At 41.9% G+C, this 19,077-nt stretch overlaps 2 protein-coding genes across 2 annotated transcripts in view; one reads left to right on the top strand and one right to left on the bottom strand.

Moving 5' to 3' along the window:
* The first annotated feature begins 5,437 nt into the window (after positions 1 to 5,437).
* On the top strand, positions 5,438 to 12,947 carry LOC108792343 (pyrimidine-specific ribonucleoside hydrolase RihA-like). Its single transcript, XM_018563101.1, has 5 exons — positions 5,438 to 5,659; positions 7,484 to 7,663; positions 10,381 to 10,492; positions 11,601 to 11,737; positions 12,532 to 12,947. Exons 1-5 carry the CDS (start codon positions 5,477 to 5,479, stop codon positions 12,838 to 12,840), a joined length of 921 nt encoding a protein of 306 aa, XP_018418603.1. The 5' UTR covers positions 5,438 to 5,476; the 3' UTR covers positions 12,841 to 12,947.
* Positions 12,948 to 16,035: 3,088 nt separating this feature from the next.
* TMEM131 (transmembrane protein 131) overlaps positions 16,036 to 19,077 on the bottom strand; it is a 151,225-nt gene continuing 148,183 nt past the window's right edge. Inside the window, 1 exon segment of the mRNA XM_018562803.1 lies at positions 16,036 to 17,023. Coding sequence (XP_018418305.1) covers positions 16,739 to 17,023 — 285 coding nt within the window. The 3' untranslated portion in view covers positions 16,036 to 16,738.

Here is a 19,077-nt window from a genome sequence, read left to right on the forward strand (position 1 = left end):
GCATTTATTGGGAAATAATTACAGATCATCAGTGGACCTCAGCTGCAGAACTGGCATAGGATTACTTGTGTTTATCATGAGGATCCTGGCAATGGAGAAGTAAGCATGCAATAACAGGTCACCTAAAGTAGGATAAGGGCTGATTCAGACTTGTCCATTTTAATGCAGCAAAACTCATGCAATGAAAAACAAAAACCTGCGCTTATGGGCGAGAAAACAAGAAAAACAAGAAAAGCAAGAAAAACTGGACTTGCTAGAAGCTGCTATAACTCAGGCAGTGGGCCTTACAAATATAACAATCAACAGTATAGCGCTAACAGCCTCACGGTGTTACACCCAACAATGTGCATTCCAAACCTAAACGGTATTATGTGAAAAAATAACAAAATAAAATGTATGAAACACTTTTGCAAGAGTGGAATTGTTTTCAACAAATCTGTACCACATATATCTAAAATCAAATGTGGTAATAAATGTGATAAATGTGAAGGTGTGATGTGACTGGCAAGTCCCCGACCCTTGAAAACGTCTATGTGACGAAACGCATCCTGCAGTCACGTCACACCGTCAATCTGATTGAGTCTGTTTTAGACTGACCGGCCGGAATTTTGTTATATATCTTATATTTTGTTCAAGCACTTTTTTATCTAATAAACTATCCTAATTTACCACACTATGGAAGTACTGCCTTTTCTTTCCTGACTTCGAACGGAAGTTTCATAGGGACAGCAGCGAACCCTGTAAAGGTCAGGATTGTGAAGAGGACGGCGAATGACTACCTGCATCTTGGTGCTGTACATGGCCTAAAAACATCTGCGGTCCGGTGGGTACATACCCTAAAGGGGATTTATGCGCTTCCTTCTTTTGCAACACGAATTATCACTGAATGGGATACACTGACAGCTGCGGGGATACACTGACAGTTCTTCTGACTCTGACTGTTTGGATCATCTAGAATAGTCGGAAGAAGAATGGGAGATCGCACCATTTGAACACTTTGGTTGCTACAGACAATTTATTCTTCCTTTTTCTCTTTTTAATAGATTTTTCTACACAGTTTTTGAAACATCAATATATGACATTTATATTGCCATTGATATTTGTTGTATTTACATATTAGATGATATATCGAATATCACTTATTTTTATTATTTTATATTATACAAAGTTCACTGTTTGGTTTTTACTAGGAGATATACACAGCCACATTTATTGTGACAGTTTGTTTCACAGTTCCATTTGAGGATACATGGTATAATATTCACTTCGATCATATTATACGAAGTGGTTCACTGTTTGTTATATTGTGACATTTGTTTCATTTATTTGAGGATACATTACATATTTTTCACTTTGATCATAATATACTAAGTAGTTCACTGTTCATAATTTTTTTAAGAGATATTCTTATTATCACATTTAATTTTAGATATATGTGGTACAGATTTGTTGAAAACAATTCCACTCTTGCAAAAGTGTTTCATACATTTTATTTTGTTTTCACATAATACCGTTGAGGTTTGGAATGCACATTGTTGGGTGTAACACCGTGAGGCTGTTAGCGCTATACTGTTGATTGTTATAAAACTCATGCAATGCATGTGAATGAGAATGCATATCAAGTAGAGATCCCATTCTCTGCAATGGTGCTGGTTTATATCTAAGCACCGTAGTTTAGCATGAAATGGAAACTATATGGGCCCATTTACTCCTACACATGTGCATTACTTGGTGCAATGCATCCACACAGAACATTGTATCCAGCCTTAGGGTCAGTGGCGCCGTCCAGTTCCCCCTCCCCCGAGAAAATAGTCTCTCCCAACACCGCTCTGACTGGGCTGGACGGCCGCATCGCAACAGCAGCGGGTGCACAGCTCCTATCAGGTCCCGCGACGTCACTCGTAGCCGGCTCCACGGCATGTAGCCGCGGAATTCAGAGTAACTGATGCTGTCGGCTGCCGAGGGACACCGCTCTCCATCCTGAAAAAGAAAAAAAAAAAAAACTACTTACCTCACCGCTCTCCATCCTGAGTTCCAGGTTCACAGGCTGTAATCTTCCTGACTCCTGCCCTTTGGAGCCCCACGCTGACCTGCTCTTCAGCACCTTCCTTTGTGTGGAATCACAAAAGTCTGCTTACTGCAAGTATACCTTGTGTTGGAAAAGTTAACCCTTCACTTACTTGATTGCTATTATTTTGTAACTGATTGATATTGGAGATTAATTAACCCCTTAAATACCATAGTGTTAAATCCCCTTCTTTGCCTGGCCATTTTTCACATTCAGCGCTGCGGTACTTTGACTGATATTTATTCCGTCATGCAACGCTGTACTGAAATTAATTTTATACAATTTTTTGGGGGACACATAGAGCTTTCTTTTGGTGGTATTTAGTCACCACTGGGGTTTTTTATTTTGTACTATATAACAAAAAAAAGTACCCTAAATTTTGACAAAAAAACTGTTTCACTATAAAATGTTATGACACATCTATTATCACCCCAATTTTTTGGTAAAATATAAAAGTCGGGGTCACGTCGGGTAAATAGACACCAAACATGTCAAGCTTTAAAATTGCGCGCACCCGCGAAATCACAGAAAACGACCGCATCCAAAATTGGCCATAGGCGACACTTTAAATGCTTTTGCAGCTCATCAGTTTAGTGTTATCAGTGATTAATGGCCCTACAATTATTGCAACAATATGTAACATGTGCGGTGTAATGGGTGCAATCCTCGTTTTCGCACATAGGCGCACCCGACATGTTTGCGTGTGTATGTAAGGGGGCAGGGGACTTTAAAAATATTTTTTGTCTTTATTTTATGTATTTTTTATTTGTGAATATTTTTTTTAATGCTTTTAATTTTTTTTTAAACTTTTTTTTTTTACACTTGAAGGGTTTCTAAACCCTCCGTTTTTTTGCATATATCTACTGCTAGCAACCAGTAGATATATGCAAAAAGTTAAAAAAAAAACAAAAAAACGCTTTAACAGCAGTTTCCACTTACCCTGTCTTCGCTGCGCGCTCCCGTCCCGAGAAAACGAAACTGCTTGGGGCAGCCGCAAAGCATCTTGGGGCGGGCGCATGCGCAGTTCGGATTTTCGGACGGGAGACGAGGAGAGACCAAGGTAAGTCTATAGACACCGCTGGATCAGAAGTGCCTGCAAGGACAGAGGAGTCAGCGCTGGATCGGAGACCCGCTGCACCGCTGGAGGGACAGATGAAAACATCAGGAAAGAAGATCGGAATAAGAGACATCATTTAAGGTAAGTGCTGACATTAACATTGGGGGGAGGGAAAAATGTTTTTGCCTTTAATGTCACTTTAACTTTATTGCTATGACATAGGGGACTAAGAAATCCCCTATGTGATAGCCAATTCACCAAACAGGTCCTCTTTATGGAGACATCAGGGGTCTCCAAGACCCCTGATGTCACCTAGGGACCCCCAGAGAAGCTGATGAAGCAGAGATCTGCTTCATCAGCTTCTCTCCTGTGTTTTGCACCGGAGGAAGCCGGCTCCATGCTCCCTCATCACTCGCGACGAGAGAACATGGAGCCGACTTCCCGATTCTGCATTGTATAATGTATTGTTGGGATTTATAGTCCTCTATACAGTGGAAGAATTACCAGGGTCACATAGTTCCAGATGTGACTAGGCCCTAGCATTCTGTCACTTGGGGGTCCCAGATAGGAGGAAGGGGGCCCTGGTAAGCGCCGACAGTGCAGGTTCCCGGGCCCCCTACCTTCAGTCTGGGGCCCTCCATCCTTCACTCTGTGCCTGGATCATGTGTATCACAAAGCTCTACAGCAAAAAAACATAGTAATGTGCAATGTGGATGACAGACCCATTTTAATGACTCTGGATCCACCCCTGCCCACTAAATTAGTCTGCCGCTCTGGGATTCGAATCCTGTACACCGCAATCGTTGAGAGCCAATTTCATTGCGGATGGCATCGGCGCCTGGTGATATTCGGGAGTGTAGGCGGGATTGGACTACATGTCTCAACCACCGGGCGCCAATTACATCCGCAATTAAAATCAGCTCTCATCGGTTGCGACATGTAATCCACCGCCACCCACAATCTCCACGGTGTTCGGAGGAAATTACATCACTCCCAGCACTCTATGGTAGATAGCGGCACAGGAGGGAAAGAGGGAGACATTAAACCACACACTTCTGGCCCTATAGGGTTAGCAGGAGAGTTAGCCTGAGGAGGACCTTTGGGTTGGACATCATTCTCTGCTCTGGAAATGCTGGACTGAAAACTAACACTGGCGCTCTCCTGGCACTGACAGCTGACATTTTGAAGTATCGCATATTTTCACATTGCTTGTGTTGTGATTGCTAAATGATCACATGTTGTCACAAGTGTTCTGTGACCACCCACAGTAAATCATTGACAGTTTAACATGGACAGCAGCATTATGCTACCATTATAGATTTCAGTGCAGAGCGGTGCGACTGGAAATGCTGCCAAAAACACCTAAGAATTTTGGGTTTAAAGCCCAGCTCTAGCCATAACTTTTTTTGAAGTACCTGCCAGGGCGAAATAACGAAAAAAAAACATATGTAGCATATTTCTGCAATACATGCAGATTTCCCCATTTCTTATCACTTTAAAGAGCCTGCAAGTACAGAAAAATACCGGTTTATCTGCCAGAATGCATTCCACTCCTATGTCCTCTTGTGGGCTGACATTACACAGCAAGTCAAAATGAGTGGTTTCAAAGACACATTCTCAGATCTTACTGATGAAAGCTGCAGTGACAATATTGATCTAAGCAATTTTGTAAGGAAGATTCAGTACATTCAAGAAGACCAGTGCAACCTCGAGCACATGTGCGTGCTCTGGCTCATGACACAGGCAGGCGCACATTAGCATGCAGACGTACGTTAGTGTTCAGGTGTGTATGCGCAGCACCAAATGGCCTAAACAAACAGATGTACAACATGGACAGATTGCTAGATGGTCTTCAGCTAGTTTCTGATTACCTGAGACCTGACCTGCTTACCTCTGCCTGCCTACTGGATTCTGTCCTGTATCTCACTGCCTGGTTGTTACTGACCTCCGCTTGTGCCCTTGACTCCACTTCTGTCTCCTAAATTGACACCCTACCGCTCGATGCTACTGACATCAGCTTGTTTCTCGGCTACATTCCTGTCTCCTGTTGTGGTACCCCGGTGTTCCAGTGTCAGGTCCCGGCCATGTAGCCTATAGACATCTGGTCCAAGCACCTTATTGCTGCTCAGATCCTGTTAGGCCTGCAACACAGTTAGTGGCTTAAACAGCAGCTATGATTCATATTTGTTAATTACTTGTGAATGTATATCCTTCCTTTGTTAACTTAAGCTCTTGCAGAGCTAAAAGAATGATCTTGGAGATTCCTAGGTGCTCTGCTTTGAATTAGAATAAGGATACACTTTGTAATGTGTGCTACTTACTAATATAAAGTTTTCCTTTCTTGAATAAGAATGTCTAAAAAGTTGCTGCTGGTAGATGTGGACTGTGGGGTGGACGATGCTCAAGCTTTGATGATGGCTCTGGCAGCCCCTGAGGTTGAGATTGTTGGGATAACTTGTTGTTTTGGGAACACCACCGTTGAAAATGTCTGCAAGAATGTACTGCGTGTTCTCCAAGTGTGTAAAAGGATGGAGGTAATTCTTACATTTTATTTATAGCACATGATATGTAAAATCTGCCTTACTTGGTTAGCTTTTCCATTTCTTAATGAAACAATCAGGTTATTCCAGTGTGACCCACCCAATCATTCCCTGGAAAGTTTCAATGGGAATAACTGATCTCACCACGGGAGTGGAGGAATAAGTTGTAAGTGAATTAACTTTCAGCTTGGTTCACCCAAGTGTCATATTTGCTGCTATGGAGAGGGGAAATGGGAGGAGGGGAAATGGGAATAACCTGACCTACCAACAGTAACATCAGACAGCGGCTCACTGGTGGGGCCTTCCATAGACATTTGATCATTGCACCAATCTATTTAAAAAAAATGTGATTTCCTCTCTGTGGGTACTCAAAGATTTTTTTCTTTTTTTAAATTAGTGTTTTTAATTGAAATACCTTTGTCAATATTTATCATTTAAAAACTGCATTATCTTTGTACACAGGGCCAGCTACTGTATAGATGGTTTATGTCAACAGGTTTTTATTAAAAACTATACCATATGCATTTTCCCCCCATAAATAAATCTCTCCTCAGTGCAAAATTCCTTCAGTTGCAAGTTGTTTGAGTTTTCTCACATGAACTGCCTGTTTTAAATTCTCCAAAATATTTGAGTGATTCAAATCAGGGTTTTCCTAGGCCAATCCAAACCCTCCATTTCATATATTTGGACCATTCCTAATGTACGGTCGCACGACTTTTGTATATCGAGCATGTTGGAAAACCAGCCGAGAATCGTACGATTTTCGGCTGGTTTTTAACATGATCCAGAGATGACTGCCGAACGGGCCGGTGTGTGCACGCGCACACTGCCCGTTCAGCATTGCAGTCATCGGAAGCCCGCCGCTCAGGGGGGCGGGCTTGCGATTATCGCAGATACGATCTGCCTGTCCAAGATGGGCAGATCGTAAGACAAAAGTCTTGCGAGGGTTGTAAAGTATATAGGCACCTTTGGGCGCATGGTTTCAAAAGACCTGGTCTTTGCACATGTGTTTAATGGCAAACTGGATTCTTGCCCAAATGTTCTTTTTACAAGCAAATGCTTCTTTTTCTGCACACCTCCTAAATTAGTACACTCCCTATTTAGTTGTAGATGTAAGCACTTCGACAGCAACTGTTGGAATAGTAACCTGCAGATTCTGCAATGAAAAAGTTATTGGAGACTTCTTTGAGCATCAAATGGTCAGCTCTTGGGCTTAGTTTGCTGGACACATTTGCAGTCATCTGAAATCTGCACTTCTAATTTCCTTACTATTGAATATTTGATTTCAAATTATGTGTCGATCTGTTAATCCCCCCAGGCTGAGGAAGGGGATCTTGTGTGATGTCACATTCATGTCAATAAAGATGCATCATATCTGTAATTGGAGTGCAGGTGTTCTATTCATATCATGTGCATGTGACGGTGCCATCTGTTGACCACCGCTGCACCCACCTGCTCATTCTTGGATTGATCGGTCAGAAGTGCAATGGGTATATGGACTTCTGCTTAACCCAGTCAATCCCCAGATTCCACAACCTTCTTTCTGAGGGCTCATAGAGATCTATTGATCTTGACATGAGGAAACCCCACGTCAATAGCAAACAAAACACCAGGACCCTAGATATCTGAGGTTTAAATATGACGATTTCCACCTGCATACGCTCTAAGAAGATACAAATAATTGGCACCTAATGTGAAACACTTGATTTTAATTGCATGATTCAAAGTGGTGGTAAATAAAGGGGGGTATTTTTTTTTTTTTCAAACAGGATGGATCTCAATTTTCAGTTTTGTAATTTTTTACTTTAAATTTTTTAGATTCCAGTGTTTTGTGGAGCATCTCAGTCAGTTTTAGGAGAAATTAATCCAGAATTTACACATTTTGGAGGTGATGGGTTAGGAGATGAAAAAGACCCACACAGTCCAGGACTGGAGCACATACAAGAAGAAGATGCTGTCCATGCTTTAATAAGGATAATCAGTCAGCATGAGAACCAAGTAAGATGTTTGAATAACCTTTATCTTACAGAAGTGTGAGAGAGGAGCTGATATTAACATAATATCTGTATATGTCTGGACAGATGTGGCATATCCATCCAGCAGTTTCATCTATTAGGCCCATTAAACATAAATGCCAAAACATGGTAGCAAGCACTTACTAGTCCTTCCTAATGCTCGTTCGGCACTACTTGACACCAGTTGCTGGAAGACCGTAAAGATCCTAATGGTTCATTATACGCGTCAGTCCTCATTTTCTCTAGTGCTTCCCTTGAAATCAGGAGTCAGTGCAGTAAGTATCAGCAAACCCTACCCAACCATTATTTTGTATGTTGCTTTCATACGATCAGTGGATACTTAGCATAATTCACTTAATTTCACTCCCTCTGTCCTTTTAATGATTTGATGCAAGCACAATAAGAGCAGAGGGAGGTAGAAATGCTTCCTCATTTTTCACAGTAAGTAATGTGCAACAGCTACCGAACAACTGTCCATTTTTGTTCAGATTTTTGCTGAGATTACTTTTGCAGTTGCTCATGGCCCATACACTAACATGGAAAGCAATCAGATTACCATCGATCTTTGTATATGGCCACCTTAAAGTGACACTAAACTCAGGAGTTAAATCTTCAAAATGCATTCAACTACCTTGACTATTAACAAAAATGTATCTTGTTTGTGTATCACTCAGCTGTAGCTCCTCAAATCATCTCTGAATTGGTGCTGACACTGTCCTTCCTTCTGGAGGGTGGCTACTTATGCTCCCCATGGTCCCTGTGTGTGTTGTAAAGTAGTCACCGCTCTTAGCTTGCTACAATCTTGATACAAATGAGTAAACTAAACATGATATTGTAGTCCATCACAGGAGCGAGCTTGGAGTGGTGACTACTTTACAACACACACAGCGATGATGGGGAACAAAAGTAACCACCCTCCAGAAGGAAGGACAGTGTCATGACAAATCCAGGGATGATTTGAGGATATACAGTCCAGTTATACACAAATAAGATTAATTTTTGTTAATAGTTAAGATACTTGAATGCATTTGTACGGGCCCCTGTCAATGGCCTTTTGTTAGCATCAGAACTGCTTATTTCTCCATACAAATAAATGGTAATGAGGATGTAGCAGATTGATGCAGCATAGAAGGTCAATGCAGGTCAGAGGGAGGTCAGCTGAAGGTCTTTATCCCTGTACATGAACTCTGAAAGGTCTCAGAAGTGTCTCAAATTGATGTCAAAAGCTGGCTGAATACACCTAAAAGCACAATGCATTTTAAAACAAGTCCTAAAGGTGGTTGGCAGTACCATGTGTGCATGGCTTGTAATTATTTTTTTAACGATTGTGTAATCTTCTGAATATGTCTTCACACAGTGGACATCATACTGCATGGTTTAAAATCTACTGTAGAGTAACTGTCCATGTTCCTCAGAGCCACCAATCAGCTTCAGATGTCATGCATGCATTGCATTTTAAAATTACATTTTAGGAGCACGATGACTTTGCTGGAATACATTCTGATCCTGGAGTGTATGTTCCACAGCAAACCAACCTTGATGAATTCTGGGTATATATGCTGGGTGTGCGTCTGCACGCATTCTGGGTGCATAGTTCACTTGTTTGCATGAATGTAAATGAATATATTTTAGTAAATAAAGTTCATTTTAAATAAAGGTAGTAGTGACTCTACACCTATGGGCTTGTTTACTCAATAGTCCCTTGTTGCTTGCCTCCTATGGAAACAAAGTCAGTGCATCCAAATGTACCTGAAAAACCATTGGAGGAAGGTGAAGCAGGCTGTGCTCTCCCTGATTTAGGGCTTAAATTGGCACAAATACAGGCTTATAGGAATACAGTGTAAAATATGCCTGTGTTTGCAGCAACCGGAAGCCCCAATTGCTGCATTTTGTCTGTCCACAGGATTGTATGAACAGAAAAAGCTGTAAATGGGCCGAAAGCCCATTCCGCATACAGCATTTTCTGTCCATACAATCTAATGGACAGAAAAACACAGCAGCTGGGGCTCCTGAGCACCACAAACACCTGCATATTTTACACATTATACCGAATGGTGTATTTTGGTTTGGGGCAGTTGGCAGGGTCTCAGATGGGCTGGGCAGGATCTTTGGTGGGCTCTGCTGGCAGCTGTGCCCACCACAGATCCTGCCCAGCCCCCCTGAGACCCTGCAGAGCCCACCATAGACTTGCAGGTGGGCTGTGCAGAATATATGCTAACCTCTGCAGGATCCCTTTACCAGCAGTGTGATCCACTTACTTGCATGTCACTCGCTGCTGGACCTTACCTCCTTCACTGCCGGATCACTGGTGCTACGGCCACCCAGCCTTCTCCACCGCCCGACTGGCACTTCGGGACCGCCTTCCTCTGACACCCAACCAGAGCTGTGGGGATCCAGACCCGCCCAGTCCGGCTGCTCCTGCTCGATGAGGCTGCAGAATTCTGTGCAGCCCGGCTTGCCTGTTTTGGGGCCCTCCTGGAAATTGCCAGCCAAGGCAAACACCTTGTTACACCCAGAGTATACCTATGGTCCCTAGGATCTTTCAGCCTTATGTCTGAAGTGCCTTTTTGTTTTGTGTAAAGTATGTGATGGATAAATGTGACAGACATATCAGGTAGCAGCTGTTTAAACCGAGTCATTGATTTCTGTATTTATCTGTGATTAGTTTGTCCCTTTTATCTCCACGTTTTGTGTAACAAGATCAGTGTTGTAGCAGTGGGACCTTTGACCAATCTGGCTTTGGCAGCAAAAATTGACCCTACTCTTCCAAAGAAGATTAACAAATTATATATCATGGGAGGAAATCTTGAAGGTAATTATTACAGATTGCATGAATATTAATTTCACATTAATATAATGAATTATGCTGTGTAAGACAGGCCATAGACAAGCAGATACCTGGCAAACAGAAGGCAGAGGGACAACTCCCTGCCCTCACATGAGAGTTGGTACCTGACTCAATCCTTATATGACCCTGGTGCATGTGTAGTTTTCCAGTCCTCCACTCTTCTCCATAGATCTAACCACATTTCACCTGAGGAGCGTACAAAAGCAGTAGCATCACTCGCTTTTATAGAGCTATTACCATCTTTATTGCATGTGTAGCCCCTACCACCTTCTGTGTAGTTGCTGCTAGAATTTTAGTATTGCTAGTGCTGTAATCGGTCTAGCTAATTTGGTTATTATCTGGTTTATTCCACATGTTCTGCTGTTAATTGTACCTGCCTGAGTGGGGGTGTCTTGTCTCACCAGCCAATCACTGGGGGTTTCATGACCAGTGGAGCATGTGTGGGGGAAGGGCATATAAACTGATTGGCCAGATTATTATGACCACCTGACATTTGTAGGCAAATTAGCTATAATTTCACACTGAAGTTGCTAGAGGGCCAGACCATTATAAATAGGGAAGCAAAGCCGGAGGAGCCTTATAACTACTGGAGGTGCCAGGTGCTGATATCCATGTTCAGCTGTTGCTCTATTGCCGTGTCAGCCTGTTCTATTGATACTGCCCTGTGGACATCTGAAGGGTTTGGCAAGTCTGGAGTCTGTCCTAGTTTTACTATGGCTGTCCTAAGCCCTATACCCTCTCTCCCAGTTGATGTTCGCCAATAAAGCATTCAAAAAGGCACTAAAGTGACTGGCACCCAACTTTCTTGATCACACATCCCGTCACTGGCTAAGGATCTGCCCCCAAGTGAAATGTTGGCCCTCTCTGCCCTTTGGGGGTCCACCTCAGGCCTCACAACACATCTTCTACAAGCCAGGCACAATTGTGTTATTGGAGACTCTAGGATACAAACTTGAATATCCATTGAAATATCCTTTCTCAAACTTCTCTTCGTATTTCAACAACTAAATTCCTGTTAAGAATTCATAATAATCAACTGAAAACGAAATGTATAATAATGTCTGTGTTTTAGGTAGAGGAAACAGGACTGTATGTGCCGAATTTAATTTCTACCTGGATCCAGAAGCTGCTTATATAGTAACAAATGAATTTACATGCCCCATCTTTATTGCTGCTTTGGAGTTCACACGGGAACATGGCCTCGCAATGGTATGGCAACTCTTTTTCCAATCTTTGTAGTCCTAACTCTACAACTTACATACTTTTCTCATGATAATTTTCCTTAAAGCCACACTCCAGGCAAAATGATAATTTTTTACACCACACTGGGTATAAAAATCATTAAAAAGCTGGGTGTTATGTGCAGAGGGCGGCTGCAAAGTATACAAATCTTACCTTACAGCATGCCGTCCCCTCCAGACAATGCAAGCTTCCGGGCACTGAAGAGAAGGACAGCTGCGACCCAAGCTGTACATTGCTCCAGTCACACCACCCGCCCCTCTTCACTTTCCTCTATTCAGAAAATGGATTGTATTTTAAAGAATACAAGGCATTCTGTGATTTGAGGAGGTGGTGGGGATGTGGCATCATCTCTCCTTCTCCACTCACAAAATGTCTTGTCCGTTAGGTGTCCATTGATGGCTTTTGGGGCAGGTTCTGGGAAAACTTATTCCATTCTAGCGCACAAGATTAATATTCTTCAAATAAATTAAGTGGGGATGCTAGCAGCCTTGTTAGCAAAACAACAACGGATGCTACTCATTGGATGAGCAGCACAAACATGTTAGCAAAAATGATGCAGTTACCACAATGTGCTTCTGTGACTGCTGGGAAAGAAATACACATATGCTAAACCTGTTTTTCAATGATTGTGGGGTGCAGTGCCCAGTCTTAACCAGCCAAAGTTTTAGCAAGTCCTGTAATTAAAAGTTGACGTCTGGTTATTAAACCTTGATGCCTATTAACCTTATTACTTAACACAATTAACCCTTTTTCTTCCTCAGGAGTATTTCAGAAACTGGGTGGAACAAGACACTGACAAAGCCAGGTTTATGAAGAAGATTACAGCGAAGTTACAACAGAAATACGGCTTTGTTTCCTATGACTCTTACGCCATGGCTGCAGCAATTGATGAAAGCATTGTAACAGAATACCTAGAGTGTGCCGTGAGTGTGGAGCTTCATGGCAGATATGCCAGGGGGATGCTGGTGCTGGACACTGAGGATAAGTGGAAGAAACAGCCAAACGTTGTCCTGATGAAAAGATGTGACCTTCAAAAATTTAAAGAACGATTATGGGCTGCTCTGCAATAAAATAAATACAACTGCATTTGAATAATGAGCTTTTTTTTTTCTCCTTGAACTATATAGCTTGATGAATAATAAGCAAAGTTTTCATACAGTCTAAGCATTTCGGATAACAGGACCTGCCCCTCCTGAATTACCCATAAACAGGTTTCTCAAGTATACGTTGCATTAAAAGGAATGTTTTAAAGTCATATCAATCATCTGTAATTTGACTGATCTATATTTGGTTACCAAAATTAGCACTTTAGTTGAACATAACAAATATTTTAGAACCAGTGTAACAAGCTACTGGACCCATGTGCATGTCAAAGTGGTTTTTAATCTAGGGACTACAAAATGCATGTCCCCTACAGGATTTAATTCTGAAATGAAAATGTATGTACCCCTGATTTGTGCAACTGTTGAGAGAGCAGAGACTACTAGGTGCAATGGGTCAGTATTTATACTTTGTGCAAGGTCCACTTTAAGCAGACCCACGTTTTCTAGGTGAAATGGTTTCTGCAATACCCACAAGAAGCTTGTTTCAATATTTGTCTGGTTGGGTTATTAAGGAGAGTTAGAAATTTTTGATCAAGACTGCAGAAATGCAGGAAGAAAAGAGGAGTCTTCAGAAATATGCACCATCACCATATTCAACAACTGGCCACAACTAGAACACAAATTGGATAACGGGCCAGCAGGTGTGAAATTCCAGTTGCAGAAACAAGAAGTCACCCTACTCATCCCTCTATAATCTCTATGATTTTAGTACCGAGAAATTTGTTTGATTGAGGATCAAATCTCTTACTCCATAGTTTAATATAACAGGCAAATGTATCCTTTGGTTCATATCAAAAGTAACCACTGGTTACCATTGGTTGAGAAAATCTGCCTTAAGAAAAAGATACACCGATCAGCCATAACATTCTTACCATTGAGAGGTAAAATTAATAACATTGATTATCTTTTTACAATGGCACCTGGAAGTGGGTGGGATAAGATTAAGCAGCAAGAGAACATTTAGCCCCTGATGTTGAAGGGTTGGAAGCAGCAAAAATGGGCAAGTGGAAGGATTTGAGCGACTTTGATAAGGGCCAGATTGTGATAGCTAGATGACGGTCAGAGAAACTCAAACTACAGCTCTTTTGCGATGTTCCGGTCTGAAGTGGTCCAAGGAAGGAAAACCGGTGAACCAGCAACAGGGTCATGGGCAGCCAAGGCTCATTGATGCACATGGGGCCTGTGTAGTCCGATCCAATAGAAGAGCTAATGTAGCTACAATTGCTGAAAAAGTTCATGCTGGTTCAGATAGGTGTCTGAACACACAGTTTGTTGCATATGGGGCTACGTAGCCACAGACTAGTCAAGGTACACATGCAGGCCCATGTCCACTGCCAAAAGCACCTACAGTGGGCACATGAGCCTTAGAACATGACGCAATGGAAAAAGGTGGCCTGATCTGATGAATCACGGTTTTTTTTTACATCATGTGGATAGCTGGGTGTGTGTGTGTGGCTTACCTGGGGGCATCAGGATGCACTATGGGAAGAAGACAAGTCAGCAGGGGCAGTGTGATGTTTTGGGCAATGTTCTGCTGGGGAGCCTTGGGTCTTGCCATTCATGTGTACGTTACATTGACATGCACCACCTACCTAAACATTGTTGCTGACCAATACATCCCTTCCTGGAAACTATATTCCCTGATCACAGTGGCCTCTTTCAGCAGGATAATGTACCCCTGCTACACTGCAAAAATGTGTGTTGGCTTGGCATCCAAATCCCACAGATCTCAATCAAATCGAGCATCTTTGGTATGTGTTGGAATAATAAGTCCGATCCGTAGAGGCTCCCCACCTTGAAAGTTACAGAAATTAAAGGATGCGTTACTGATGGCTTGGTGCCAGAGTCCAGAGTCCAGAGTCCAGAGTCCAGAGTCCAGAGTCCAGAGTCCAGAGTCCAGTTCAGTCCATGCCTCAACAGGTCAGGGCTATTTTGGCAGTACAAGAGGGGATCTACTCAATATTAGGTGGGTGGTCATAATGTTATGGTTGTGTATATAAAAGTAAGAATTCGCTGTAAAAAAAGTAACCAACAGCCCTGTTGGCAAAACCAATGGCACATCTGAACACAATGATCTTTTGAAGACCGATTCCACAGATTCCATGTATTACCACTTGGATCACTTAATATAGCTCCCCTTTTTTTCTTTGCAACATTTATTATTTCGCTGCATTCACTTTTTTTGTCAGGCAGTAGGGTATAATGTAATATTAGGCTATTTTAAACAATCCTCTTCTGTATTGAGGCATATACTGAACCTTTTTGGATTAGAGTATATATATTTGTTTCTTCAATAATATTCCGTAGTTTGCATTTGTAACTCTGTGCACTTCTATTTGTAGAAAATTGATAACTATTTTTTGGGGGGGGGCAATTTATAAATCTCCAAAAAACTAAAAGCATTTATTCTTTCTGGAATGAATGGGTGATGTGTCTGGCAACACCTGTTAATACTGGTAACTATAGGTTAAACTGCCATCACTGAACAGCAACAATATTTGTCTAGAAGCTACCAGTAGGGCCAAAATATATCCTGCCCATTCCAATGGAAGCAAAAAAAAAAAAAAGAAGTCAGGTTTTCTAAATGGTATATATTGGCATGATGTTACCTACAAACTGCCCAAATTAAAGTAGTGGTATCTGACAGTGATTATGTATGTAGGCAGGAAGATGAAGGGCCTGAAGTTGAAAGAACCCCCCCAAGACCTGATGTCTATAACATAAATATTCTCAAATGAACTCGAGTGCCAGAGGAAACTTGTGGTGTCAGAAATATTACCTTGTGATCTGCATTTGAGGATGATCGCTTTCAATTTCCCTGCAGTATTTCAAATATGTATTTAGCTGTGTGCTCAGAGATTTGCTTCAAGATGGAAATAAAGTGCTTTTCTGAATACTAAACGATTGGTAAATGAGTTTTAACATTGTGGTCCCAAGGCCTCAAAGAGAAAACCCTAACTATATGCATTTAGTCTTTTACTCATTATGTGGCCCCTAAACATCATCACTGCACACAGTTGTGTCATTTCTGACACACACAGCATTTGAAGGAGCAGAGGTTGTAGGGTAGACAACCTACTCCATTTGAATCCCAATGAAACCATTAAATTGCATTAATTCATTCACCACATAAACATGAAACATAACAGAGCCCTTCGTGAAAAAAAAGTGCCTCGTTTATTTAAATTACAACGCAAAGTTGTATGACTTGCTCATCAAATCCTGTTTTTTGTTCCACAAGATTTCACAAAGAGCATGTAAAATTAATATTTAAAAAATGTACTCTGCTACAGAATTAGGGGAACAGGAAAAGCACTGAGCAACCCAATATGAGCATTCACAGAGCTCTTGGCTGCAATTAACATTTTGTTCATGAATACAAAACAGTTACTTTTAAAAGGAAAATTGAATTCATAGCTTTAACTGCTATGTATGCCTTTAATTTGTCTTTCCTTAGAAATATAATACTTGAAAAATATGGTCAATGGGGGGAAAAAACAACGTCTTTTAAGGGCCATGGTATGATTTGTATAAGTCATGGTTTATGGGACATTTGAAAAATAAATAAATTTATAATGAGATGGTAATTTGTACCCGTGATATTCCTTAATATTTCGTTATGCTGATATTCTTGTTCAGAATAGGTTTGTGCATGCTCAAATTTTTGTTCATGAAGAACCCAAACCTGGAAAATGTGAGGACTAAAAATGATATTAGGAGCTCAAAGCGGGCAACAAAAATAAATAAAAAGCCAAGGACAGACAATGACTGGTAGAAAGAGGGACAAAGTGTCCCCTTGGAAAATAATTGGCAGAGATTGCAGCAGTAACACTCCTATTATGACTGTAGATTTTTAGCTTGATCATTATTTATCTGGTGGAAAATGTGAATTGGACCATGGATCAGAACTTCTCCTCCCGATGGTTGGGCTCCATATACTCCATGGATCATATGTCTGTCCAGTCATGCTGTCAGGGCTGTGAGAGGCAGCTGCTGAAGGAGAGTTTGGGGCTGGGCATGTGCTTTCAGTTCCGATAAGATCAATTCCTGGCAATGGGTTGGAAGGAGCGGTATATGGAAGAGAAGTGTTACTGGACCAAATGGAACTGCTGAAGGGATTGGACCACAGGCTACCAGTGCCAAGGATAGACTGCAGAAAAAAAACAAAAAAACACAGCATTAGGTTATAAGCCTTACCACAAGTATTACACTACAGTTGCTCTTAACATGTCTTTAAAAGGTATCAGAGGCTTAGTCTAATAAGACAAATGCATCACATTCATAGGCGCTCTACTACTATAAAGAGCTAACATGACAGTCATTTTTAAAAATTAGCCAGTGTACCTATGAAAGAAAAGTTCATAAATTGAAAAAGCTGCATTCCTTTCTTTTTTTTTATCCAAAAAGCTCTATTGATCATGGAGGATGACCTCTCCCACCAGACTCCAGTTCTCCTCCTCTGATGCTTTTATCAAACAGTTCAAGAGTGGGGTGGGGGAACATTTATAGTTACACAGTTCTCATAATCCTCAATTTTAAAAGTACATCAAACGTGTATAAAAAAATTACATGAAGTGAAAAAATTCCCCCAAAAGTATATAAACCATATTACAACACACTCACTTAACTGAAAGCTGTCACCTAAAAGCTATCATTAGAAATCTAAAAGTATATAAGTATGTGCGCCTCCTAAACAAATTTACTGAGATGATTGTTCAGATATGACTACTTGATTGGTCTTTAGTTATAACCAATGTTAAAAGGCGTCCATAATGCCCTGATAATATTTACAAGAATGTTGTTGATACATAATAAAAAAAAGGAGGAGTGGGGAAAAAAGGGAAGAGAAAAGGAGGATTGTTAATATTGTTAGTGCATTTGAATTTACAGATTAAGAAATAGGAAAATACAAAGAAGGAAGAAAACAAAAAGAGGAAAAAGGAAGAAGGTAAAAAGAGAAAAGAGGAAAAAGGGGGAGGAGAAAAAATATGGTTTTGGTACTCACCGTAAAATCCTTTTCTCTCCGTTCATTGAAGGACACAGGGGACAGATCGGAGATCATGTACTGTAGGGTAATATCGCCACCTGCAGGAGAAGGACGCTAGGCACTAAAAAACTAAAGACCAATTACAGCCTAGGGGCGGCCCCTGCCGGTGGCCAAACCCCCCACCTACTGAGAAGTCTCCAGTTTAGTAACAAGCAGTAAAGGAGTACACACCCACATAGAGGGGCGGGCCCTGTGTCCTTAAATGAACGGAGAGAAAAGGATTTTACGGTGAGTACCAAAATCCTATTTTCTCTCCCGTTCATTGAAGGACACAGGGAACAGATCGGAGATCATGTACTGTAGGGACGTCACAGAGCAGTACCAAAAAAGAGGGGTGGGCCAACAGAAACAACAAACCCAACTAAACAAAAAAATTCCCTCAAACGGCCGCCTGCAACACTTTGCGCCCCAAACCAGCATCCGCAGATGCCAAAACATCCACCTTATAAAACTTGGCAAAGGTGTGAACAGAAGACCAAGTCGCGGCCTTACAAACCTGAGAAACGGAGGCACCATGACGGAAAGCCCAAGATGCCCCAACAGCCCTTGTAGAATGGGCCGTAACAGAAAAAGGAGGCTCACGCCCCTTAATAGCATACGCCTGAGATACTGTGTCGCGAATCCATCGAGAGATGGTAGCCGACGAGGCAGCCCTGCCCTTCCGGGGGCCATCTGCAACGACAAACAGGGAATCCGATTCCCGAAACGCAGCCGTAGCACTAAGGTAAACCCGGATGGCGCGGACCACGTCCAGACAGTGCAGTGCACTCTCCTTCCTGTGGACAGGCTTCGGACACAAGGAAGGTAGGACAATGTCCTCATTCAGATGGAAAGCCGAAACTACCTTTGGCAAGAAAGACGGTCGAGGCCGCAGAACAACCTTGTCCCGATGCAGGACCAGCAACGGGGACGAGCAAGAGAGAGCCGCCAATTCCGAAACCCTGCGGATCGAGGTGAGCGCCACCAAAAAGGCCACTTTTTGAGAGAGAGAGAATCTGAATGTCCCGCAGAGGCTCAAAGGGAGATTCCTGCAACACTGAAAGCACCAGATTCAAATCCCACGGCGGCAACGGGGAGCGAACAGGGGGAACGATACGTGTGACCCCCTGCACAAAAGTGCGAACGAAGGCGTTGGAAGCTATCGGCCGCTGAAAAAG

Source organism: Nanorana parkeri, unplaced genomic scaffold (genome assembly GCF_000935625.1).
Source record: "Nanorana parkeri isolate BGI_ZX_2015 unplaced genomic scaffold, ASM93562v1 scaffold21, whole genome shotgun sequence".
In the NCBI taxonomy this organism is placed as follows: domain Eukaryota; kingdom Metazoa; phylum Chordata; class Amphibia; order Anura; family Dicroglossidae; genus Nanorana; species Nanorana parkeri.